At 27.5% G+C, this 27,037-nt stretch overlaps 2 protein-coding genes across 3 annotated transcripts; one reads left to right on the plus strand and one right to left on the minus strand.

The window, feature by feature from the left end:
- Positions 1–3,091: 3,091 nt before the first annotated feature.
- LOC114122141 (charged multivesicular body protein 5) lies at positions 3,092–6,811 on the minus strand. 2 transcript variants are annotated; one of them, XM_027984712.2, is made up of 5 exons: positions 6,722–6,811; positions 6,419–6,513; positions 6,162–6,313; positions 5,119–5,284; positions 3,092–4,294 (listed from the first exon to the last, which is right to left on the minus strand). In XM_027984712.2, exons 2-5 carry the CDS (start codon positions 6,485–6,487, stop codon positions 4,019–4,021), a joined length of 663 nt encoding a protein of 220 aa, XP_027840513.1. In that variant the 5' UTR covers positions 6,488–6,513; positions 6,722–6,811; the 3' UTR covers positions 3,092–4,018. The 2 variants fall into 2 exon arrangements, with proteins under 2 accessions (XP_027840513.1, XP_027840512.1); XM_027984711.2 differs by lacking the exon at positions 6,722–6,811 and having other exon boundaries at positions 6,419–6,715.
- Positions 6,812–8,192: 1,381 nt separating this feature from the next.
- On the plus strand, positions 8,193–10,573 carry LOC114122102 (28S ribosomal protein S14, mitochondrial-like). The gene is made up of 4 exons (XM_027984668.2): positions 8,193–8,387; positions 9,038–9,196; positions 9,259–9,437; positions 9,509–10,573. The coding sequence occupies exons 1-4, from the start codon at positions 8,313–8,315 to the stop codon at positions 9,510–9,512; spliced, it is 417 nt and encodes a 138-aa protein (XP_027840469.1). The 5' UTR covers positions 8,193–8,312; the 3' UTR covers positions 9,513–10,573.
- Positions 10,574–27,037: the final 16,464 nt, after the last annotated feature.

The raw sequence follows: 27,037 nt of genomic DNA on the forward strand, positions 1-27,037 counted from the left end.
TCTGTAGTCTATAAATTTTACTACTGCAATTTTATCCCGATATTAACTGCTAAAAAAAGATTGGTTTTACTCTTTCTGAAAAACTTGGTTTAATAATTAATTTAAAAACGACTTCTAATGTTGATGAATTGATGATACAGTTAACTTTTTTATTCAAGTAAAATACAATCATCTGACTTGGAAATCTAATTGCCACCAAAGAAAGGTTCTTTCGATCTACTCATATGAATTTAGAAACCCACTTTATTTCATTAAAACATTGAAGACGAGCAATCTGGCAAAGTTTTAGGTATCTATCTATCTTATAAACACCATTAATTAAAGCATTCTGAAGCTTAACTGCTTAACCTTGGATTGTAGATAAAAGAAAGGCTTGGACGCCTTCTAAAGTTCTAACTTACCACAAGTTTGAATCATTACAAAGCACACAGTCCTGAGGTACTGGATGCCCCCCCCTCAATCCACTACGACATTTTTCTTCTATATAACAGTGCCCTAGCTAGTAATTACCATTTACCACTCTAACTAAGAAAAATCAAATATATATTCACTAAATACTTAGAAATCCCCTTTCAGCCACATTGTATAGGTATTATTCTATCAGCAAAAAAGTAGAAAATATTTTTGATTTCCTCGTTAAATGTGCCTTCTTCCTCGAGTCATTTCTTCTATCAAAGTTAATATTAGTATTAAATAACTTCCCCCAAAAAAATGTCCAGTTTTCTATATAGTTACTGACGAAATAAGCAAAAGTTTACCTAAGAAATCGATCATATTGTTCACACAATTTATTAATTAACATTTTACGAAATTCTCTCAAATACTGTAACGCAAACTATATCATACTTTCCTACTCCTAAGAAATTCTCTACAATTTCTATACTAAAATTTAAAAATCTGCCAAACTGTTTTACTTCATATAGGGCAATCAGTTCATTTCGATTTTTTTTTCATTTATAATATTGAAATAATTAAATTATTGTACAAACGATGCAAACATTTTAAAAAATTCGAAATTTGGTTAACGCAATAACCATTCCACTATACATCAGGAATCAGGTGCGTAGAATGTAGATTAGTTGACATAATCTCTTTTTCTTAAGAGGAAAAACTGGTGCTTTTTTCGATGTTTTACCTTTTACGGGAGTTCGGAAGAGTTCTTTCAAATTGGTAACACATCTCTTATACAACATTAAATTTAATTTATTAGTCCCTACCTATACTATATGATCCTAAAATCATATCTAGATACTAGAAGGACATTTTTCTGTCAGTCCATATAAGCTCCACTACCAATATTCACTTGGATAAATTATTGAATAACAAATATATGATTAAGAAAAAAGAAAACAAATCGATTATCGAACCTGACTACAATTAGGTAGGTATCTATCCTACCTATTAAATATCTACCTTTTAAATTTTTTTAGAGATCTGATGTGGAACTTATGGGGATATTAATAAATATTACGTACCTATTAAATACCTAGGTAGTAGGTACATTTTAAAATTCAAACTGTATAAATAATACTTTTTTATAAATATATTGTAAGCAACACTGTTTACATTGTCAAAATGTGTAGAAAAACTAAATAAAATATATCAGTAGATAAAATCATAAGACGAATTAAAATGCTTGTAGCCTGTAGGTAGGTATCTAAAAATTAAGAGTTCAAAAAAAAAATTACATCGAGGGACCACTTGATTACTCAGTAAAAATTCTATAGTATATAATAGGTACGTCAAGTGTAGTATTGTCATTTGTCGGTGTACAGTCCAGGGGTGACAAACATTTTAAACACTACGTGCCAAAAATTTTTAAATATGTTAACCTATTACATATAAATTATAATCACAGATTAAATAAAATTAAATATTAAATTTATTAATTAATTTATTTTGTTTTATTTAATCTGTGATATAACCATAAACAATTAGTGAATTTATTAGATTTTATTATAATATATACTAATATAGGTATTTTAATATAGTATTATTTATTTATGATGACCTAATGGAATTAAAACACTTTGAAATGCACTAATATTAGCTTTCTAACTGAATATCTGTTAGTTATTTTAAAAATAATAGACTAAAAATATAAGTATCCGTTAGGTAATGTTAAATTGTTTCAACACCATTAAATATACGAATTACTTAATATCTTTGGATAATGGAATAGAATTACACATGAGTATACACATTTTATTTAGAAAATGTCAACATTATCAGTTGTTTTAATAACATTCATTCATTATTATTTTATTTATCTTTTATATTGTATTAACATACGAGAGCATAGAAAATTAGTAAAACAAATGATCATTGATGTAAAAGAATTAACTTAATTATTAAAATTAGGGCAAATGTGTTATCAATCATGTCTCAAATTGCAAAATCAGTTGTCATAATCTTTTAAAACAACTGCCATTAATAAATGTGGTTATCTCCTTATTGTAAAACATAAACCAGTTTATATGGTATACATCAAACAACAATATGACTACAATTTACTTTTAGAAGACAATTTATCAAACTAAGTGCAGAATTTATACATGATAACAGAGATGTGTTAGTCAATTCATAGTTTTGGGCAACTGATTAGGTACTTATCCAATATTAAATTTAATTTTGGTGATTGACAATTTTGAAACTAGTTTCGGGTTCAAACCCACCAGAACAAAAAAAAAAGTTACTTAATGTTAAATAAATATTTTATTACGGGTTTTCTAATAATTTAACAATGTAGATAGACATACACAGTCTATATAACTATCTAAGATAGGTTAGTTGGGTTATTTTGGTGTGAAGTATCTTAATTGCAATTTGTGTTACCCAGATAAGGATTTTAAAATTTGAAAACCTCCCCCAAGAAATTATTGAAAATACACCACTGAATAAAAGAGTTACTTTAAAGTTTACTTTTTATAATTAAAAAAAAAAAAACATCTGTCAACAATGTGTTCAGAAATTGTTTACATTTATATAAGTCATTTCTATATGACATTGTAAACACTTAAATTGATAAAATAACTTGATTTAATAAAATAATAATTTATTAGATTATTAAAAATAAAAATAAAAAAAAATATTTGTTATCAATAGCACTTTTTTTATTATTTTATAATTTGTTGACTTAATAATATGTGGTTATAAGTAGAAATAATATTTACACGTATTGTCTCTGTTTTACATGCTTCAAATAGAAAGAATTTGCCAAATATTTCTAATATAGAAGCTAACAGCACATCATATATTTTATTAATTGTAAATTTGTTATGTTATATATAAGACAGAAACAATACATGTGAGTGAAGTGACCTCTTAAGTACTTATATATAGTATTAATTTAACTATTATTTTTGTTTGTTGATATTTAAAATATAATTCTAATTAATAACTAGGTATATTATATTAAATATCATAATTTACATTGTCCAGTATTGTATTAATCAATAAATGAAAAATTATTATCAGACTAATTTTAAAATTTCTGATTTTGCATAATTGTTGAAAAAATTCAAAATTGTATTTTACATTATTTAATCATAGACAATTTTTCTTACTTAATTGTAATGAGAAACTTTATATTTTATTATGCTAATTAAGAGAAGAAAGCGAACACTGCAATTCATAAGCTTATGAATAATGAGTATGTTACTCTTAAAACTAGTTATGTATAATTGATAGCATAAAATCGGTTTTTATTAAAATGGTCTTGTATGAAAACACATGTTGTTATAAAATGTTGGTAATTACGATTGAAACAAATCATGAATTGAGCTTAAAAAATCAAATATATATATATATATATATATATATTTTAATGTAAATAAACTTATATGATGTAATTATATAAGAAAAAATGTTCTTAAAAAAATATTTTTAACTTGTAATTACACATTTATTTAATACATATATAATATAATATAGTAGATGGTAATTTAATATTTATTTAAGTCTTAAAAAAATAATGGTAAAAGTAAAATTAATATAATTTGTAATTTTATTTTCAAAGTTAAAGTTGTGCTGGTATTTTTGGTAAACCAAATTCATCTACAGAAACTTCACCCGGTTTACTAGGTTCCTTTTCTTTTTGCCCAGGTTCTTTGTCAGGAACATTCACTTGGTCTAGATAAGATGTATCATCATCTAAAGCTAATTCATCACCAATTGCTTCAAGTTCTGCATTAAGTTCATCTTCATCAATATCTGGTACTCCATATGTCCGTCCTAATGCTTCTTGTACTTCATTTGATTGATCCAGCATATCTGCCATTTCATCTTGAAGATCCTATATTAAATGTATAATGTATATAATAATAATGAAAAATTATGAATAATTTAATGTTTCAAAGAGTGAATCCTTTAAATAGATAAATACTCTGAATTTTAAGTAAGTTACTTTCCTCCTAACAATATAGGTTAAACCTCTAGTTTTACATTGCTGTAGAAGTTAATTAAGTAAAAAAGTAAATTAAATTTATCAAATTTAAATGAGTAACTGTTAAGTATTATGTTAGATAACTATTAACAAGAATTACATAATTACTTTAATGTCATTCTGTCTAGAAAAAATATGTCAAGTAATGAAAATCTAGTCAAATAACAATTTTTAGGAAGGTACTTGAAACAAAAATATTTTATATTTAAAGTTTTAAAATTTCTTTAGGATTAATTTTTAGTTATGGCTTTATGTACTGGACAATTTGATATTATAAAATATTGTACCTTGTGTATCATAGTATAATATTCATATTTATCATTTTATAATACTAGATATGGTGGATCTCAACCTAGGTATAAGTGAAACTAGTTTTTCAATTTGTCACAAATATCCTAAGTTTATAGTCTAAGTATAACAGATAGGGTACTTTGGTATACGTCTGATGTTTTTTAAACGTCAAGAACTAGAAAAGTTTAAAACTGTATTAGTGTCTAGATATTAATTTGATCATTATCAGTATTAACTATTAATAATATCTGGTTGTTAATCTGCAATAGATAGCTTGGGTAAAATTTAGAATAGATCTTTCAGTTTGTTAATTGAGACTAATTATAAAATATCATTAATACTTATTTAATCTATCAATAAATATTAACATTATTTTATTTTACCTCAATATCGTCTATATTAATGTTTTTAAATTCTTTTTTCATTTGCTTCATGCCGGTTTTCATTGCAACTACTGTTGATTGAGTGTCTTTCAATGACTGAACTGCATAAGAAGCTTGTTCCATATTGAAAGATTGATTTCTTAAGTTTTCAGCTTGACTTTCATATCTATTTATAATAAGTATATTTAATAATTTATAATTTATATCATTCTAAAGTAAAAAAAAAAGCAAACTCTCTATCTAAATACCATTTATGATTTCTAAAATTGTGATTGATTTTAACAATAAGGAAGCTATATAGAATTAATATTTATCCTAAAAAATTTAAATATTTTAAAATAAATGCATCTTTTATTCTTTTATCATCAAAATATAAAATTACATCTATGCTATAGTTTGCATATTTAGAAATATTTATTAATAAAAAAAATCTAAAATAATAGATAACAAAAAACGTGTATAAATACAAGAATTTATGAAAAATGTGTATTATACCTAGAAAATAATTGTATTAATATTTTGTGAAAAAGTTAAATCTATAAGTTATTAATTTTTGAATTAAATAAAGAAAAACAATTTTAAAGAAATGGATTTCTGTAAAAATACCTTATCTTTTCATTGTTTTACTTGATTATTGTGAAAATTTCTATGTATTTTTTACTTTTAACTACCTAAAGTACCAGTTAGAACAGATATACAACCAGAAATATTGATGCATTTTTATTCCAAAAGGTGGTGATGCTCAAAAAAATAAAATACACATTTTAAATAATATATTCATCGCTACTCTCAAAATCTACATACAATGATCCAAATTGAGAATCAATAGTTAAAACAGTAAACATGAACAACTGGCTAAATGGGCTACGGCTCAGTTTGTGTTTACATCTTTAATGTAAAAAAAGTATAAGATATAGCAGACTTATAAAATTTTACCTATTATTAGGGATTAAACACTGGGAAAAATCTCAGCTATCAAAGGTGAAATTCACTAAAATTAAATATTATGTGGTTTATATAAAATATGTTTTTTTATAGCTCACTGTTTTCTTTGCTTCAAGACTCTTAATGCTTTTTGTTTTAATGAATTCTTAGCTGGACCTTCTCTCATCTTAGCCATTTGATCTTTTAATTTTTTTAACTCCTTGTCAAGTCTATTAATTTTTTGTTCTACTGATTCAGCACGATCGTCTACCTGTAAATAAATTGAAATATAAATTACATGTACATCTGAAGTTTAAAACTTTAAACTTATAATAAAATTTATCTTTCATTGTATCATTTATGTCCATATACTTACTCCTTTTATGACAGCAGTCATATCTGGAGGTGGAGCCTTTTCTTTCGATTTTCCGAATATACGATTCATTTTACTTTTTGCAAATACCGTTTAAACTATAATAAAAATATAACTAATTAGATTAAAAGCTCGATTAAAGAACAAATTCTACCGCAAGAACACAAAATAATATTAAATATTAATAACAATAGAAACTCAGTAAAAAAATTATTAAATAATTAAAATACTAAATTTAATTAACATTAAATAAACTTAATATTTAGTTTGTTTATTATTAAGAGTGTTTTATAGTTCATGACTCACATAATATGAAATAATCAGAAATTATGAAAATGACTGTCTCATAGCTACTAGATATTACTGATATTAGCACGATTAGATAGTACTATATACTAAATATGCGACTAGTTGCTAGCGCACGCGCAGTAAGGGTTACATAAGTACATAACTGGCGACTCGTCGCTAACATGCAAGGTTTACAGATATGTACCAAGAATATTCACTTTGCCATCGGAAACCACCCCCGAAGTTTGAAATTGAAGCATTATTTCGACTAGTTATGCTGTACACATACAAAAAAAAAAAAAAACACACTATCCACTATATGAAATTTGAGGTTTTTTATTATAATTTTGAATTCTTTCATTTCTTATTCGTACTTTTAATTTAAAATAACTTGAATAAAAATCCTTACTGTAGATTAGGACTTGGTGCGAGGTGCTTTAAAATATGATAAATTACGTGAACGAAAACCACATAAGATACATATATATAATATAACATAGTAAATATAGGTAGGTAATTTTACAGATAAAGTGGACAATAAAATATAATATCTTCATTATTTTCAAGATAAATGGCTTTTTTTTTTATTACAGAGCTTTTTATTTCGGGTTTTATTTCTTATATTTCCTACATTAATAAGTACCATGTGTGTATCGTATTAATATTGCTTAAGTCTTTTTAAAAATTGTACTTTTTAAATTTTTTATTCGTACGCAATATTAATAATGGCTAAAACCTAACCTAACGCCTACAACAAATAAACCTAACAGTGCTTCTGTTTGTGCAGTTTCTACTTGTGTCAATTATTTTTAAAAATTAAAACAAAATGGAATAGCTATACCTAATATATCATTTCACTTTCACAGGTAAATATTTTATTGTATTTTTAATTATAATAACTAATTACTACAAAAATATATACCTATATTATAACATAATCTACTCGTTTAGAATATTTTTATAGCTTTAATTTTTTTTTTAATGAAAATTATAATTAGGTTTCCAAAGAACTTGTCACTGCAGAAAGAATGAATTCAGAAATGTAAGCGTGCGGACAAGGTTAGATTAGGTTAATAAAATATATATAATTTAAGGGGCATATTTAAAAAATAAAATTCTTTTTCTTTTTTAGGAGAAATAGAGATAGAATAAATTGTAGAGCGAACTACGAATGTACAAAATCGGAAATACGTATAGATTATAGAATAATAGGGTAGGCCGCCAATTTTGTACGACGATGACGTCACAAGGCTGGAAATGATGCAGGGTAGAGAGTCTATATAATAAATATATTATATAGGCTCTCTAGTGCAGGGGGTTTGAATTTGTTTACATGACTATGTTTGTTCTTTGCTATGAGGCAACATGTATAACTATAAACCTTGGGTGTCCCTAACAAATACATCACAGCATTTTTTGATATTTTTTATAATCGTGATAAAAATATTGTTATCTATCTCGGTATATTATCACAAAATATTAAATTTTCACGATTTTATACACAGACACACAGTACACTTTTTGTTATTTGTAACTACATTTTAAATTATTAAAATTTGTTTTATTTCAGCTTTTATTTATTATTTTATGGTTTTATTTTACAAAAAAAATGGCATTTATTATCAATGCTTTTCAAAAATGTAAAGCTATGGCTAAATTTCAAACACCAGTTAATGAAACATGTGTAAGTATAAAATTGACTACCTACCTATGCGGCTATGCCTAGGTAGTGCTTATAGAAAAAAAAAAATGTGGTACTCGTTCAATATGCTATCTACCGTAAATATTTTGTCCACTGTACCTATACTCTTATAGTATAATATACTTGGATATATTATATATTAATATTATACTTTATTATTAAGAGTTCATCAACTGTGAGTTATTTATATCGACATATGATTCAAAATGAAGAGATTTGCATGACTTTTTTAAAAATACGTTGTTTATCACCAACTGAACTAAACAAACAATTTGTGGTGATTAGTTGAAAAAAGTTCTAAGTTCTGAAAAATAATTGAAAACATAATTTGGAAGGTAATATTTTGAAAATAATGCATAATTGATGTACAAAAATGGTTGCCAAACATTAAACTCTAACAAAATAAACAACATACTCAAAAACAATAACTTTTATGTTTAAGGATAAAAATTGGAAGTATAAAAGTAGTTTAAATTTGTAGATGGTAGGTACATGTTGATAAACTAAACCAATATAAAATGATGGTAAATAACATATTTATGGTACGTAGCATACTAAACCATCAAACATGCGGTAGATAGCATATTGGTTGAGTACTAAAAATGTTTATTTAATCTATTAAATTTGTTTAGTTTGGTGAACTTCCTTGTGTTCAACAAATTCGTAATAAATGGCCAGACTTTAGAATGAAAAAAGATGCACGGAAAAGAAACACTCTTAAAGAATATGGAGTTTACAAGCTGCGCTATAATGCTCTACGTAAAAACAATATTATTCCTTTAGAAATTCAAGTAATTGAAAATGAAAAATAATTTGTAGTGCAATTTTATATTTTTGATTTATACATTTATAGGAAATTGCTGACAAAGAAATCTATAACTGTCCCAGGGATGCTAGTATAACTAGAATTGTACAGCGTTGTCAGGTAACTTCTCGCCCTAGGGGTAATGTCAAACGATGGCGTTTAAGTAGAATAGTGTTCAGACATCTTGCTGATTATAACAAATTAGCAGGTGTTCAAAGGGCAATGTGGTAAGTAAATAATTTTATTTTTTTAGTTACTAATAATTGCCTAATTTACTTATATTATTTATTTTTTCCAGGTAAAATGTAATGGGGAAAAAATGCTGATGTATAGTTATGTAGTTAAATATATAATTTATATACCTAGAGTTACATTTATGATAATTGTATTATAAGTTAAATAAATATAATGTTAATGAAAATAATACAATTTGTACTACATTTCTAAAATGTTTACCTAATTATATTATGAGTAAAGTAGAAGAGAATAAAAATGCCATTTTTATTTATAAAAAAATTGGGAAAATATTTTTATCTCATTCTGTGTTATTATGAGTGTACTAACCTAGATACTATGTTTTACATTTCATTATGACATTTTATATTCTTTTAAACAAAATTTTCAAATTCTATTCTGTGGTTAATCCACATGTTATATAAATTTTAATGAAGGTTATATGCTTATATAACTAATGTCAACAAACATTTTTATAGGAATTGAAAGTTAATCAAATTTAATTTTAGAATTTATTACCCTAGGTCCCTAGTTGTTAGATTTGACATTTAAATGCTGTGTTGCATGAACAATCATTAAAAATTAAATAAATTAATAGTAAGCTAATGGTCCCTTTAACATGATTTAGTTAGGCATGACTGTTCCATAATGAATAATTAAATTTTATTTAATCCTAAAATTAATCAACTTTCCATGTAACACGGGACAAGTCTTTAACATTAATTTATAATTTGTCTCATACTAAATTACACTGGTTTCGCACATCGCAACTGACGGCAGCCATAACTTTTCCCCTCACTTTGAAGCGAAATCAACAGCCGACATATAGCAGATGCCTGGATGAAAACTGCTCGGCCGCCTGGTGTATTCTAGTTGTTTGAGACAGAGTATAGCTACTTATTTATTTACTATTGTAATTTTTAACTATAAATTATTTTAAATTTTAAAATAGTCCTATTGAAGTTTTAAATATTTAATTGATATTAACTAGGTAATGATTTTTTTTTTTATTGTTGTAAGTAAGCAAAGTTTAAGTACCATAGCAGTGTCAAATACCCAAACTAAATTCCGTTAAATTTTTTTCTTATAAATATAATTAATATTATTAATAAATTATTTTAAAAACCCATTAACTATTTCTTTATGTTTCTATCTAGTCACATTATATTATTAGGTTATACTTAAGTCTCCAAACACAATTGTATAAATATATCTTAAAATGTTAGTGATAATTTTTTAATGAACATAATTTACTAAATTTTTTTCTATAATATAGTTGTTTAATATTTTATTTTTCTCTATTATTAGGAAAAAAAATAATCAAATAAAAAATTATACAAATGATTATAAGTGAAATTGAAGGTTGGTGAATGGAATGCCAGATGATATTGCTCACTAGTTTTAAATAATAATATTTTGTTTTATAATCAACAACCCCTAAAGTAAGTAACGTAGACTCTGAACATTTTATAGTGTAGCTTAGTAGTTGGATAGTTAGGTATATGAATAATTATTAATTTATGTAAAATGTATTACATACATACATACATACATTGCAGATGATAGAATGATACATACATTGATAAAAACACCATATTTAAAAATAACAAGAAAGACATGGTTATAATATATTTTATAAGTACCTATAGTAATAATTTGTTATTATGTATTAACATTATTCATAATCTGTTACCTAATGAAAAAAGGGTTTTTATCAACAATATTAAGTTGGAATAGTGTTATTCATTACTTATTAGTAAGGCTCGGATTTTAAAGCATAATGAATAATAAGCAACTAAAAATGCACACCATTGTTTTAAAAAGCAAAAAATAAGCATATTTATTTAAAAAAAATTAACATGAACCAGTTATAAAAATGAATAAAAAAATTTGAAATATCAATTTAAATTAAAAAATTAATTAACTACTATGTATTTACTTACATTTTCAATAGTGAAATTGATTCTATTGTCTGGTAAAAAAATTTTATACGTAGAAAACGAACTCTCTACATCCACTGAAGTGATTGGTGCATCGTGCATACTTCATAGTTCATACAAGAGGTTTCAAATTTCAACACTAATCTTAAATTTTAAAATGGTCGATATCGATGTTGTATAGGCATACTGAATAGTGAATGTATAGGTAGGTACTGCAAGCTATATGTAGATCGATAATCTATATGTTTAATACATTTAATAAATAAGTCAGTAACGAAAACAAAAATAATCCAATACCTGCATTCTGGGTTTTTACATTAATTATTATTTTTATTACAATAACATAATAAACATAAAAAAATCATAGATGGATTAATTGAAAAAAAGCAAAAATAAATTGGTTTATTTGGAATTAGAATGATGTGAAACGAGTTTGTGTAAAAATATTACATTTATATCTTATATAATATAAAAAAGAAGTATATGATTATGCTTTAAAAGCCGAGCCATACTTATAAGTTATTAATAAACAAGTGGTCTGTAATTCCTCATTTCATAAAATTGCTCAATCTAAGTAGATTAACTGATTATTATTGATGTATTCAAATATTAAACTTTATTGTCATATGGTTATATATTCATGATGCATCACATATATGAATGTATTAGTTACCAATGTCTCATTTTAATTTAGGAAAAAAAGCTTCTTAGTAAATAATTATTAAATAGGTACGTGTAAGTATAATGTATATTATTCTATTATGTAGCCATGTAGGTAGGTATCTACCTAATTCAAATATCACTGCAATTTATATAAAACATTTATACGGATATACCTAATTTATTATTATAAATTATCATGCAAATAATCATAAATAATGGGTGAATAAAATAGTAAAAAAATAAACTAAAACAATTCAATGTTATTTTTTATCGATGTGGTATCTTATTCATTATGGATAAAGGGGAATATGGCTTAGCACCTACTTAGATACTACCCAATACTCATTACTTATTAGTCAATACTGATAATGAATATACTAGAGCAGGCCAACTACGTACAGGCTACAACTGTTATCTGAATTCTACATTCTCGATGATATATCATCAGTAGCGTAACAGAAAAATTTGGGCCCTCCGCAAAAATAAAAAAAATGAGCCCCTAAAATACTGGTATACCACTTAAACTAAATATAACCCTATAACTAAAGGCCCCAAATTATACCGTGCCCTTCCCCCTGCAACGCCGGACCTGCAGGCCCTCAGTTACTCCACTGTTTATTACTGAACTAAAATTTAACATATCCATAGCAATTACGTACTCGCATTGATGTGAGGTACACTAGAGTCCTATGTGCTATAGGTAGGTACTAACGTTCAGCAGTACGGTTACCACTTGCCTAATTTTTAAATTACAATATTTTTCATACTCATAGCTTGCTTAAAATAAAGAAGAAGGAATTTAAAAAGATTATTTTTTAAGTTTAAATTAGGTACTTTAAACATAATTATATTTCTGCCAAGCATCTTAGTTTTGTAAACGCTCTATGCGCTTACAAATTGCTTTTTTTTGTAATAATCGTTCTTCGGGAATTGGATTAATATACCATCTGGAAAGTTTAGAATTGCACTTAAAAAATAACATTCACGATTTTCGACATTACGTCAATAAAATACTTTCATAATTTTCAAGATAAAGTCAAATAAGTAGGTACTTTTATAAATGTACAATATACCGATATACCTATCTATATACCTACTCAATAATAATGGTTTTCAACTGGTAAGCTACAATTTTACTTCCATTCTCCATATCTCATAATAACTGCACTAACAAGGATTCTCATAAAAGTCACAACAATAAAAATTATAAAAAGAAAACGACTTCAATTTGTAGAAGAATAACTACAAAGCTTGTCGACACAGTTCGTCCTCGAATTAAACGCTTGTGCAGTTGTACACGTGCACTGTGGCTGCAGGGCCGACTCTATACCTTTTGCAAAGCCCTAGGAAAAATTTATTTAACGAATAATCATAGTCGCATATAGCTCATAGGCCATAGGTGCTGTAATTAAAGGCGATAAAAAATAATATAAAAATAGGAATTATTTGTCCAAGTAAAAATTAGTTTTGCAAAGTGTCTTTCGACCAGTTTTACATAACCAAGTATTTTCAGACTTCTACGATTTTTATTTATGAAAAAGTTCTAAATGAAATTATTGCTTTTGTAATCTAGAAAAAAATTGCTTATATGTAGGTACTCTTTTATTGATAACAGCTATATCCTTCAAGAGGACGCTACATCACAGTATTTTAGGCACAAAACACGTTTTGCAGGAACTAACTTATTAACTTAACGTAAATTGCGAAAGCAGCATTCTTGGTACAGCAACTAAAATTTCATGGTTTATAGAGGAGAACAGTATACTCAGTGCAATAGTGTTAGATGTTTTCATGTTTTCAATAAATGAAAATACTATGTAGGTAGGTACATGATGGTTTCTCGTAAGTTTTACTCATATTTTTAAAACATCGAAATCGAAAATACACAAGTATCATTTCTTTTCACAAATATTTGTAATTGAATTTTGATAAAATTCATGAAAATCCAAAAAGTTTGTATATTTATATTTAATTTGTATTAATTTATTATTTTCGCTTACCGCCTTTTTGATATCACATACCTTTTTTGATAACCCATTAATTGAATCTATTTTGAAATCTATCGCATAACCACGTTACAATATTGGTTATAGTACATTTTTTGTGTTCATCGGTGAGTATATATATATAATTATTCATCACTCAAATTACTAATAACTAATAAGTAATAATTCGAATTTCAAGGGAGGTAAAAATTAATTCGACTTACATATTTTTCGAGTTACAAATATTGCATTTATTGTATAGGAATTCTCTTGACTCTTGAGACAAAAAAATTTCGAGTTGAGGTTTTCGAGTTATTGAGACTCGACTGTATTATTTTAAGCTATAACATAGCCCGACATTCATCAACTAAAAATTTGGTATAACATTGTAGATTTGTAGATATATAGATTATAGGTATATATTTTTAAAACACTGTATTACCTATATAGTGTACAATATAAATAAACTATACATAATATTATAGTGGTAGGTACATTGATACCTACTAAAATATTTTTATATAATAAGTACTATTTATTAAATTACCATTTACTGCGAACTGTCTCGAATTTCGTATTATATTTAAATATTTACAATTTACCTAATTGTAACTAGGTATACCTATAAAATAAAGTTATGGATTTATAATATTTTTACAAAATATAATACCTAATGGCTAATATACAAATTAAAAAGTTTTCTTCCAATGACATTTATAATTAAACCACATAGGTAGCCGGTAGGTACATTGGAATTTGTTGATTTAAATATGATATATTATATACCTATCTATACGTTTTGCTAGATACGGACATACGGGTGGGTACCTATATATTAATGTATATTATAATATTATTGTGTCTGACCTAATAACTAACACAACCGTTTTTTTTTTCAAATAGCTTGTTCCATAATTTGCTTTTATTATTTTATTAATAAAATAAATACACTTATATATTTGAAACTAATAATTAATATATGAATTGGCATCGGACACCGGAGTTTGGCACACTACATTAGGTAGAGGTAGGTTTGTCGGGATAGGTACATCGATTATTGTTGTACCTATATTAAATATGCAGGCATATAGACGATGAATAAAACAATATACCGAAGTCGTATGTATATCTATAGACTACAGGTATCTAAGACATAATACAAATACATATCATTATCGTTATATATATTTACTACAAAATGTATAAACATATCGCAGATTTATCATACAATTTGACTATATACTTGACTTATCGTGTATAAATATATATATATATCAATCCTATATATAAATAAATATAGGTATATAATATAATTACTAAACTACAAGTAGAAGTATTACAATGCTTCGTTATTGTTAAACATAAACGAAGCGAAGAGTATGATGGAAAAAGTAAAACGTACACCTACCTCCCATCTACGATTTGCACTACTCAAACGTGGGTATATTTTTTTACGTGCCAGTATTCTAGTATAGCGACGCAAGAGGGAGGTAGCTCCTCGTCTTTGTATCCGGACACGCAGCAGCGGCGGCGGCGGCGCATTGACCTAGAAAGTAGAAATGGCATCGGCACACACGATTCGGTCGTGATGGGAAGGATGTGCGTAGAGTTGCTCTGGTTGGCCGGCCTTGGCAATGCGACTTGCGATCATTATCGAGGTCAATTAACAAGGCCAAGCGCGGGTAGAAGCCATCGACGGCGGCGGCGGTCAGGAGAAATAAAATATATAGGCCAAAATATCCATTTCGCCATCCTCGCGGAAAACTCATTTATGTACGGCAATTATATGATTGCTTTTTTTCTCGACACCGAAAGAACGACTAATCGGATAGTAAAATTAATCGTACAGTAAATTGTCCATGACCACAATACTATTCGTGGTAATCTAAAAATATTATAATTTCGGTACAAAAGTTTATTATAAGCTTGTTTAAACTTAAATACATAATAAAATATAAAATAGATACTATAATATTTAAGAGACTTAGGACTTAGATGCATGTCGAGTTAATTTGCTCGATGTACAATTTACTAGATCTATTGTCTCAAAAATATGTCATGACGATAGTATTATTGAAAAATCGTCTCTCATGACCGTAGGCAAGTCGTACGAGTATATTATATATACTATAATATATCACGTAACAAGTTCAATAGAAAATGTTTAGAATCGTCTAAAATTATTGTTTTTAGAAAACGCGAATTTTAAGTATGAAATCCAAAAGTTTTATGAAAAATTAGCAATTTTATTATATAATACGTTTAATTTTCATGTATATGCTTTACTTGTTATTGGATCAATATAGTATTAAAATAGTTGTATAAATTATAAAAGTATAGGTACTCCCGACAACATAATTTGATAACAAAAATAATCATTATCATTTTGAATCACTTGTTTTTTGTGAAATTAAAATAACGATTTTAATAATTATAAATAAATAATACATAACTAAAATATCTCGTATCATATATAATAAATTTTAAAAGTACGTTAAAAATACACTTGTGATTTATCGGGGCTCAGGAGTAACAAACTTACCACTACTTTTTTTTTTACCTGATTACTATTATTGTTTGTAAATTTTGATACTCAGCGAAAGTTTACGTTGACCAGTAACTGCCAACTGGTAGTAAAAATAATATAAACACAATATAATAATTAACCTTTACTTAAAATGAAATAGACAAATGATTCTGTTTAAAAATATTTAAGTAAGAATCTGGTAATTAGAAATATTCGACAATAATAATAGAGTCACTTAATTTTTTATGTTTGTGTAGAAAAAGACCATACTTACTTAAGAAAATTTAATGTAATCAATAATCACTAATCACAAAATAATTAAATAAATATATGAAAAACATATACAAATAACTCGTTAATATATAATATTATGAACAGTATATATAGGGACTTAACTAGATACATACTATTTATTTTGTTTTTAAAAATAAATCTAATATCTGCAAAAATAGTCTTAAGAAATAAAATATGAGTCAATTTTGTTTTCAATTTTTAAAACGTTTATATTATACTTAGTCTTTTAGTTTTATTTTTAAATTTATAAAATATTTTAGTGTGTATTAAGTGTATTAAATTTTCAAATATATAAGTATAGGTAATACTAATGTGGTGAGAAGTCAGTCGTTATTCATTAAATTGAATAACCTACATATAAATCAAATCAAACTACCAAACGCTAAACGTCAAATGCACTCAATAATATTAATCACAATAATAAAAATATATTAATTGTTTTTATTGTTATTTAAGCGTATATTACAATACATTATATACATCTGGTATTCTGGTGTATTCGTATTTCGTATAAAATGTAGGTCACCAAAAATGTGTTCTTGTCGTTTATAATTGGAGACTATCGTATCGGTACAAAAAAGTTGTCATTATATTGTTTTTAGAATTAATTATGTATACCTATAGCACTTATTTTTATTAGACTGTGAATTTATGCACAGGTTACAGGTACTGATGTACCTACTTAACATTTCAGTGGTTTTATTTGGTTTTGGTTTCCGAAAACTCGGTTTTATATCGAGGTTCATAAACTTTCATTTTCAGATTTGTGTCCAATTTTTATGGTTGGTTAAACCGGTTTCAAGCTTTGTATTTCACTATTTTATATAGGTACCTACTCAACACACTTTTTCAATAAAATATTACAAATGTATTTTTGTTATTTTTTTATAAATGTGTTTACTCGCGACTAGATTGGTATAAAGACATAAAGTAATAATTCATTTAGATGCTATTCAATTCTTTTTTAAATAGGACAAAGACCTATTTATTTTTATAATTATTGCTATATAGCTTAAAAATTATTATAATAAGTACCTAGGTATGTTATGTTGTATTATAGCTATAGCGTAGAAAACTTCTAGCATTTGTATCTTTATTTTCTGAAATCGTAAAAAATATGAGCTAAAAATAAATATTTTTAATTTTTACGAGTATAAAGCCAAATCTGTGATTTTATGTTTTACATTTTTGCTTTTTGTATTAATAGGTTAATTTTGGTATTCACAGTATATTCTATAGTTAATTTTTGGGAATTTTTTTTTTAACGTTTATTAAAAAAAAATCTATCATTAGTTTTTATAGTATTTGATTATTTGAATCTACCCACAAACTGCCGCAGTAGTTGTGGGATGCTGGTTGATTGAGTATTTAAGTGTACACTTGCATACCAACTTAGCACTTAGGTATTGTCTGAATCTATAATGTGTTAATGTTTTTCTTGTTTTAGATGCTATTTATTAATTATGACTTATGAGTATAAATGCTTTCAGATTTTGTGTTTTTAAGGCTATATAGTACTTTAATAGAATGTACTCTGCCCTATTTATGATACTATATCCTATGTTATATATACTATATATAAGGTAATATTATTAGTATGTATTATGGAAACATAATATGAAAGTAATATGAACCTAATGATGGCAGCAGATAGATACCTCGTGTTATATTTACATCTATAACTATAGGTACCCCAAACTACGACCTATTCCAATATTAAATATATACCTATACATGTTGATCATAAAAAATAAATCATTCTCTAACAGACAATAAAAAGCTGTAGTGAAAATGTACATTTATTTTTTTATTATCTATTTTAATTAATTTCCACTTATTTTTTATTTGATTAGACTATTATTTTAGGTATACCGCATAAACCTATTTTATTATTAGTAGTAACTAGTATTTGAAAATATTATGTATATATACTCTATAGCTTATTGCTTATACTATAGTTACATTTGTATAATTGTATATATAAAGTAATAAATAACTCAAAAATGTTGTCCCATGATACGGCTGTAGCGGTCGATTTACTAAGTATATTATGTAGGTAAAATCTTTTGAAGATAAATTACAAACTATAGTTGCAAATTTAGATTTTAACATAGTTTTATTATTAAAACTTATTTAGTCAAAATTCAAATTTTAGGTACACGTACTTCTGTCAGAAACTAATTTGGTAATTAAGAATTAATTTTTTTTTTATCTATTTACGTGAATTAATAATGATTAATGAATATACCTACAGATACTTATTAATTAATATGTGATTGGTCCGATATTAAGTTATAGAATACAGTTCTTTTAAATAGGAGTTTATGGATAAACATAGCCAAATAAAAAACAGACAACGTTAATTGATAAATTAAAAAAATCAAAATGTTTGTAATCGTATTTAATACAATATCAAATAGGTTTACATTATTTTAATTTGTATTGGATAAAACAATTGTTTTAATGAATTTAAAATGGAATGAACAAGAATGTTCCCCTGATAAAATCATAATCAAGTTTCCTTAAATCAAGTCTCATTACGTAGGTTCTTTATTTATTATTTTTAACTGATGATTAGAAAACAAAGTCAATAATAATTATTCAAGTATAATAAGCTAATAAACATTTTTTTTTGTGTTTCTGTATACATTAACCATATTGCATATAGAATATTATACTATAAGTCTACTTTATGACATGAAGTCGTGAACTACGATAAATGGTAATAATTTTGAATTCTTATTTAATATTTTTTATAGGAAATGTCGTATTGTAGGTAGGTACTTCCCCAAATAAATATATATATACTAAGATCTTGTAATATTTGTTTTGATTTCGATAAATATTCTGAATAATTAAATAGATATTTTATCTAACATTTGTTATGTATGGCTTCATTGGTACCTATATGATTATTTATTATTAATATTTGTATAATATATTAAATATAATATTACAAATTTTGGAATTTAATCAATTAAAAATAGATAGTAAATGATTGACTAGAAAGCACTATACATTTTTACGAAAAAAAATTGAAGGTAAATGATTATATGCTGTCGAAATCTGAATTCCAAAGTTCTAGTTTAATTTTTGTACAAACTGTATAATATTAGTAAAAAATAAAACAAAAATATAATGATAATAATTATATAGTTAAGTACCTATTTTGAAGGAATATTTTCTCTGTAGAAATTTCAAATATGACAGTGGTAGTAGTGGTACTAATATATATTATAAGTATTTAAGCATACGTACCAGTCAGAAATAAGTTCTATTCAGACTATACTTATCTAATGAAAACAATTAAATTAATAAAAATAAGACGCCAACTAAATTTGTTTTTTATATTTTTTAATTTTTTAATTGAGTCATTAGGCGTCAAAGTTCCGGAAAAATACTAAAAGGGAAACTAATTGCACATATAATAATAATTCTGTGTTAATTACCAAACGATTTAAAAGTCATAGATACAATAATAATTGTAGTATATTAAAACTTAAACAACGCGTCATTGTATATTAATAATTTTAAAAATATTTGGAACGCAAACGAGCGTTTATTAAGGCTGCAATGGCTCTGCAACCATTTGTTTATAATGGCACACATTTCATTCAGCACCCTTTTTTAGATCAATTAATTTTCAAAATTGTTCAAATCACCATTTGTATTCACAATTGAAATTTAGGGGTGTAATGATATCGTGTTTCCATATTACACGTAATAATATAAGTGATGAGACAATCACCTAACCATCATCATTTATTTCAAACAGAATAAATTGATTAACATTTTTTAACGTTTTAATTTTTTACTTGACGAGTTTTCTCGCGACCTTGCTGCAAAGCAAAACAACATTATATAGTTTACTGACACATATAATATATATTATTATGTCTGTGGCGGTGGTACTTTTGAACCAAAGAAACAAATTTCTCTTTCATTCATTTAAGTTTATTTGCCCGTGAATAACCCGAGGAATCCAGTATAATTTCCGCGGTGCGTACACACGGCCAATCATTACGTGGAAATTTCTATTTTTTTTGCGGGTATTTCTTCTGCTCTCTTCTACTTGTCCATAGTTTTTTCGTCTCTGTCATTCTCTTCATCTCTTTCCTCGACTCCTTCTCTCTCACTCTCTCTCACTTAAACGAGGAGACGCACTTTGAGGGCGATGACTCTATTCCGCGGCTGCTACAGCAGTATTATAATATAATATATAGTATATAGGTACTCACAAACAACTCTCACCGACGATGCAGGTTTTCTTTCGTCCATTATAAAATATTAGTACAACCGGTCGTGAACGATCAACTTGGTCGAAATCTCTATATGTTATATACCTGTATTATTAAATTATATTTTTTTTCGAAAAAAAATTATTTTACTGCCTTCGAAATATATAGTAAGATATCTATATCTAAGACGATTGCCAATGTAGCATACTAAGATTCGATGAACAAAAAATGTCAACAAAATTTACATCTGGTTAAAAAAAAAAAAATTAAAAGTCATCGTCTTTAGAAATCCATTATTTACATTATCGTCACATGCGCATAAATACCTATATGTATAATACTAAACTTGCTTGCTATTTTCCTCTGTTATAAGATTCATCGCGCACAATGCAGGCATTTAAGATCCGATGTCGTGCCGTATGTATAATGTACATGTATAATATAATAATGCTATTCATAAAACGTTTTTATTATAATATACGCAAATTAACTTTCTTTTTTATTATTACCATTAACGATAACTTCATATATTTTATAAATATTATCATTATTATCGTACGATATATTCTAGCGTAAGTATAATAATATTTAATACATATTATATTGTATTGCGTGTATCAATAAAACGTTATTTAGTTGCATTACTATATAGTTATTAGTTATAGTACCTATATGTATAACTGCGTTACGCGGATATAGAATATTATTGTCACAGCCGGATCCATTGTTGGCGACGATATATTTCAGTATTATATTATATTATATTAGTATTATATACTTTCATCTGGTACTCTGATATATAGCTAGGTGTATTGTACAAATGTGTGTAAGAAATGCATATACGATATGATGGTTGGTGTATACATCGTATTATATATGGATCGGACATCACGTAGGTATCGATATGTCGATTCGAATCGAACGCGTGCGTGGAAAACGAATTTGACGGATTAAATAATAATAATAATAATAATAATAATAATAATAAAGAAACCATCGTCAATTAGATTTCGGTGTAAAAACATGAAAACGATGATATATGTTTTTCGAATGGAAAGTGGACTGCAGTAATGGGGAGAGGATTTTTCATCACAATACTACGCATATACACTAGTCGACACGAATTGCACGTCTCAAAAAAAGGGAACGCTTGGCACCGATAAATATATACTTACTACAAACTACACATATCTATATAGCATTTATAACAATATACGCGAATACCCATATAGCTTATATTATAAATATTGTGTTGATTTGTAAGTCAACGGACCTATTTGATTTTGGCACTGCGACAACACGAACTGACGATTTGTGTGCGCATAAACGTCAAATATTATTATATTATTATGTACAGTAGCTCGTAACGCTGCTGCAGTAGTCGGGGGCTGTAAAATGTAGGTACCATAAAATAATAAAACTGACAAATATACGATTTATAGATTATTGTGTTTTGAGTTTATTTCACAATGTGCAGCGTACCTATATGTATACCGCAGAGGTAGGTATACCTGTACGTAGAAGGATATCCCGCGGAGCTCCGAGGGATGATTGCACTGCAGGATTTACGACGACTGTGAAACGAGCACTACGCATTTATAATTATGGAGGTCATCGGTACTCGGTAGTTTGGAGGCAATGACCACTGCAGTGACGACGTGCGCGTAGGTTTATATATATATGTATATTATTATGTACTATGGGCAAAGAGAAATGTCTGTTTTGATAGTGGGTAATAATATATATATATATTTAATGATAATAATATAAATATATATATATATATAGGTTTAAGGTATATAAAAGTACTTTCTCTTGTCGGCCACGGCCATGGAAGAAGCAGTCGTTTTCACTATATCTATATGTGTGTGTGTGTATTATACGTTTATACACGATGGATGAGGTGCATTGCCACGGTTGTTATAGTGTATCGTATATTGAGGTCACAGCCACCTCCATTGGCTCCACTCTTAAGAAAAAAGAAAAAATTGGACGCCATTTATATGTTATATACTTAATATTATATATATATATATATGTATTTTTACTATTCCCTCCGCCGCCGCCGTTCCATGGCGCTCACTCTTTCTCTCGGTGTACGCGCATAAAAGTAATTGCCGGAAGAAAGTGAAATAATTTGTCACACTTTTTTTCTTCTTATTTTCGTACGTCGGACGGAGCGCTCTGTAATTTCGTCGGACCCGATGACCGATTTTCGGGTGCGCGGCCGCGTGTCTGATTCGCACTGTACCTACCTACCTCTTCGTCATCATCGTCATGTATATCATACCTATATATACATTTATATTATATATCTGTGTGTGTGTGCGAGCGCATGTATAATTGAATGCTGCTGACTCGTGCGTGGTCTACTTGAAAATATACTGAATTGCGCACGATTCGGCGCGTTCACAGACCTATATAATATAAATGTATATTATAATATAATCAAGGCAACCCGACGACGGCGTCGGTAATGACCGTACTACGTACAGCCATCGCACTTCGGACTTCCGAAAAATCGCTGAAAACGTTTACATAGTATGTCAAGTTTACGGAGGCGCCCGTCAAAAATCAATTCAGCGGCCCCGAAATCGACCAGAACCCAAACCTATCTCCTTATTAAACTATCCATCGTTGCACGTTGATCGATCTCACTCGAGAAGACGATGATTTGCTTTTTTAATTTAACAATTATTTTCAATATAGGTAATATAGCTAGTTTAATAAAAGTATCATGATCTATAATAACACCGTTTGTGAGGAATAATATGTTATGTCATTAATACCAAAGTCTATGCTTTGAAAACATCCTACGAAGAACATGACAATAAGCTTCATTTGCGAGGACTTTCGTAGTTTCGTATAGTAGACATGAGTCTAATACATTACATAGACATATTATTATGTAGACTCCAATTTCTGGTCGAGTATACTGGAGTCCGTATGTGTTAAGTACTCTGTCTTATCAATGAACATAACAAAGTAAAGTTCAAATGAATCTGTTTTATTTTTTTACTTTTAATATTACAATGAAATTGACCCATCATCAAATTTTAAGGTAAGAATATTATTTGGGTGCCTCGAAATATTTTTAATATTTTATTTCTTTGTATCTTGTTTTAATTTTTGGACGTAGATCCAAATAAATATATAAGATATAACTATATATGAGTTAGGATACATCCATCGAGTGACTTAGTTAAAAGAATAAAACTGCATAGAGTAATCTATAACCTATATATCGAGTGATTTATTAAGCATGCTCACGTAAAAGATAAAAGCTAATACATCACTCATAAAAATTCTGAATTTTTGAATATTTAAGTAGGTTAAATTATATTTTGATATTTTATAGTATAACATTAGAGATGGGACAAGTACAATAAAACCAACTTCTTTTTTAGGAATGAAAATCTTTTTTACTGCAGTAAAAATGTGCGCATGCGTAAATTATGGAACAGAAGATTCTTTTGAAAATTTTAATTTTTTTTTTTTTTAATCGAAATTCTAATGTCCAGTTTTTGAGATATTTAAGTTTATGATTTATGTGTAATAATAATAATAGTACAATATGATTGCAGAATCCACGGGACACTTAACGTTATAGAAAAATCAGAATTTGAATAAAATATATAGATAATTTAAGGGAAAAAAGAGGACGGGCATGGCTGGTCAATCATTACCCGGGTAGTTTATAAACAGATTACTTAAAAACATTGAAAAACTCAGTTGGTACAATCCAATTGTGGATTAGACAAAAACCCACAGCATTTTGTTATATTATCATCATCTCTACAACCAGTATCAGTATACCAAGTATACCAAACTTATTTGATATTTAATATTTTAGAATTAGTTTAATTCCACGCACCACCGCCTAGATATTAATAGGTACGTATATTAGCGTAATTTTATAATAATTAATTTTTTTAAGTAAAATATAATATTGTTGATGGGAGGAGGGATGGTATAATATTGTGGTAAGTATACTTTTTAGGTTTTCTTAATGAAAAACTGGTTGACTAGGAATGGTGTTTTATTACATTATGATTGTTTTTATCAAACGTGCGATTATCAAAAACGTGTTATGGTCGAGGGAAAGCGACCCGATTCTTGTGTATACGCACCACACGCATTTATATACGTATATATGTATAGGATGGCCAGGATGGGGTACGACATCCTATTGTGCACACACGCTAGTTTATACGACGTATGCTACATATTAATATCCATTTATAGGAACAAAACGATTTTGGGAGACGTCTTTTTGACAACAGTGTGTGTAATTTAAACTCTCGCTTGTATAGTGTCTACTGCAGTTTAATAATATAATATAATATATTGGTAGTGGATATTTTGCGAATATTTCGATCGGCGCAGCCCCCTCGTCACAGTCACAGCGATTTCGCAGATACTATATAGTTACTCAGTACACACACTCACGTGCACTCTTCCACGCATTCTCTCCAATATAGGATTATGCGAATATATATACATATTATAGTACACGTCCATGTGTAGGTATATGCTTGCAGTCTTTATATCCGGCTCATTTGGCGTCGTCGGAACGAAGACAACCGCACGATGCGCGTAGCCGTGACGAGATGCGTGTTTAGTGGGTCAATGTGTTACTATATATACGTTAGCCGTGGTTACTGCGGAGCGCGGGCGAGGTAAAAGTGGTTTCTTTCTTTCTTTCTTTCTTTCGTTTTTGTTTCCGGCGATGACGACGACCACCACAATATCCGCGTATCGTTTACTCTGCACATTGTACACATTGATATTAAATTGCGCGGCGTGAACACGCACTGGCTACTTACCTATTACAATACTGACACGAGAGCCGCCGACATTTTTGTATTAAAATCGATTATTTAAAAACCACTGTACTCTCGATTAATACACAGTAATTCACAACCTGCAGAGATTCGAATAAGAGTTCGATCGACTTATTCGGTCTTATAACTTCTAAATCAATGAATTGAAATGGGTGTAATGAACATAATATTATTTAGGTTAGGTCAGCACAGGAAAATAAAAAATCGTTCTACGTAGGCGATAAAACATCGTATCTATAATATTTTTAGACCAGAAAATGTATTTAAATTTCTACCTGACCTACCACTCTTCTGGACGTTTTTTGAGATCGATAAAAGGACATATTATAAAATATCTTTGTTTTTATGCGAATGAACGACAAGAGAGATGTGGTTTTATTCCTTGTCCGACTAAGGCCAATTAGTAATACGCACATCTACCTCCATCATTAATTATCGCCAATAGTGAATTGTCTCGTATTTTCGCTGTTGATTAAACCGTGCACGGAATTTACACCCAACGCCTTGGCAGACGTGCTCTCTGGAACTATGATGTATTTTATATACTAGGTACAATATTAGAATATAAACTGCCAAAAAATACACTTGCCGATTTAGATTGTGGATTCGGCACGGATTGAAGGAACGCGCGCAATCGAGTGAATCGAGGTCACGAAACGCATTAAATAATAAATTGTTATAATTTTATCTTCATTTTCGAGGCGAAGGTTTATTTTCTCTCTCACTTGGGCCTAGACACAATATAATTACGTGTATTTATTATATTAGTTTGAATATAGATAATATATTGTATGATATAAACTCATGTATAATGTATCTACAATAAAGATCTGTAGATTCTATGTATTATGAATATCATCTCAAGTAAAAAAAAACATGACTTAGCAGTTTAAAATATTAAATAATGAAGTATTTTTTTAAGGTCATCTGAATCCCTCAAAGTTTTAAATTCGCTGTACAGCCTACTACTATGAAGTCTAGATTTTAAACTAACGTTCATTAATAATTTTAAAAATATATGTATAGTATACAATATATTTTATATGATTTATGATTTATCTGATTCAGATTAGGAAATTAAAAAAAAAACAATGAAATATCA

The sequence above is a fragment of the Aphis gossypii genome, chromosome 3, assembly GCF_020184175.1.
Source record: "Aphis gossypii isolate Hap1 chromosome 3, ASM2018417v2, whole genome shotgun sequence".
Lineage (NCBI taxonomy): Eukaryota > Metazoa > Arthropoda > Insecta > Hemiptera > Aphididae > Aphis > Aphis gossypii.

Excerpts from the sequence above, each read along its gene's own strand:
- LOC114122141 (XM_027984712.2), bottom strand. The coding sequence starts at position 6,487 with ATGAATCGTATATTCGGAAAATCGAAAGAAAAGGCTCCACCTCCAGAT. Across the intron at positions 5,285-6,161 it reads GTCTTGAAGCAAAGAAAACA|ATATGAAAGTCAAGCTGAAA; the intron begins GTGAGCTATAAA and ends TATTATAAATAG. Across the intron at positions 4,295-5,118 it reads TTAATATAGACGATATTGAG|GATCTTCAAGATGAAATGGC; the intron begins GTAAAATAAAAT and ends CATTTAATATAG.
- LOC114122102 (XM_027984668.2), top strand. The coding sequence starts at position 8,313 with ATGGCATTTATTATCAATGCTTTTCAAAAATGTAAAGCTATGGCTAAA. Across the intron at positions 8,388-9,037 it reads CACCAGTTAATGAAACATGT|TTTGGTGAACTTCCTTGTGT; the intron begins GTAAGTATAAAA and ends AAATTTGTTTAG. Across the intron at positions 9,197-9,258 it reads TTATTCCTTTAGAAATTCAA|GAAATTGCTGACAAAGAAAT; the intron begins GTAATTGAAAAT and ends ATACATTTATAG.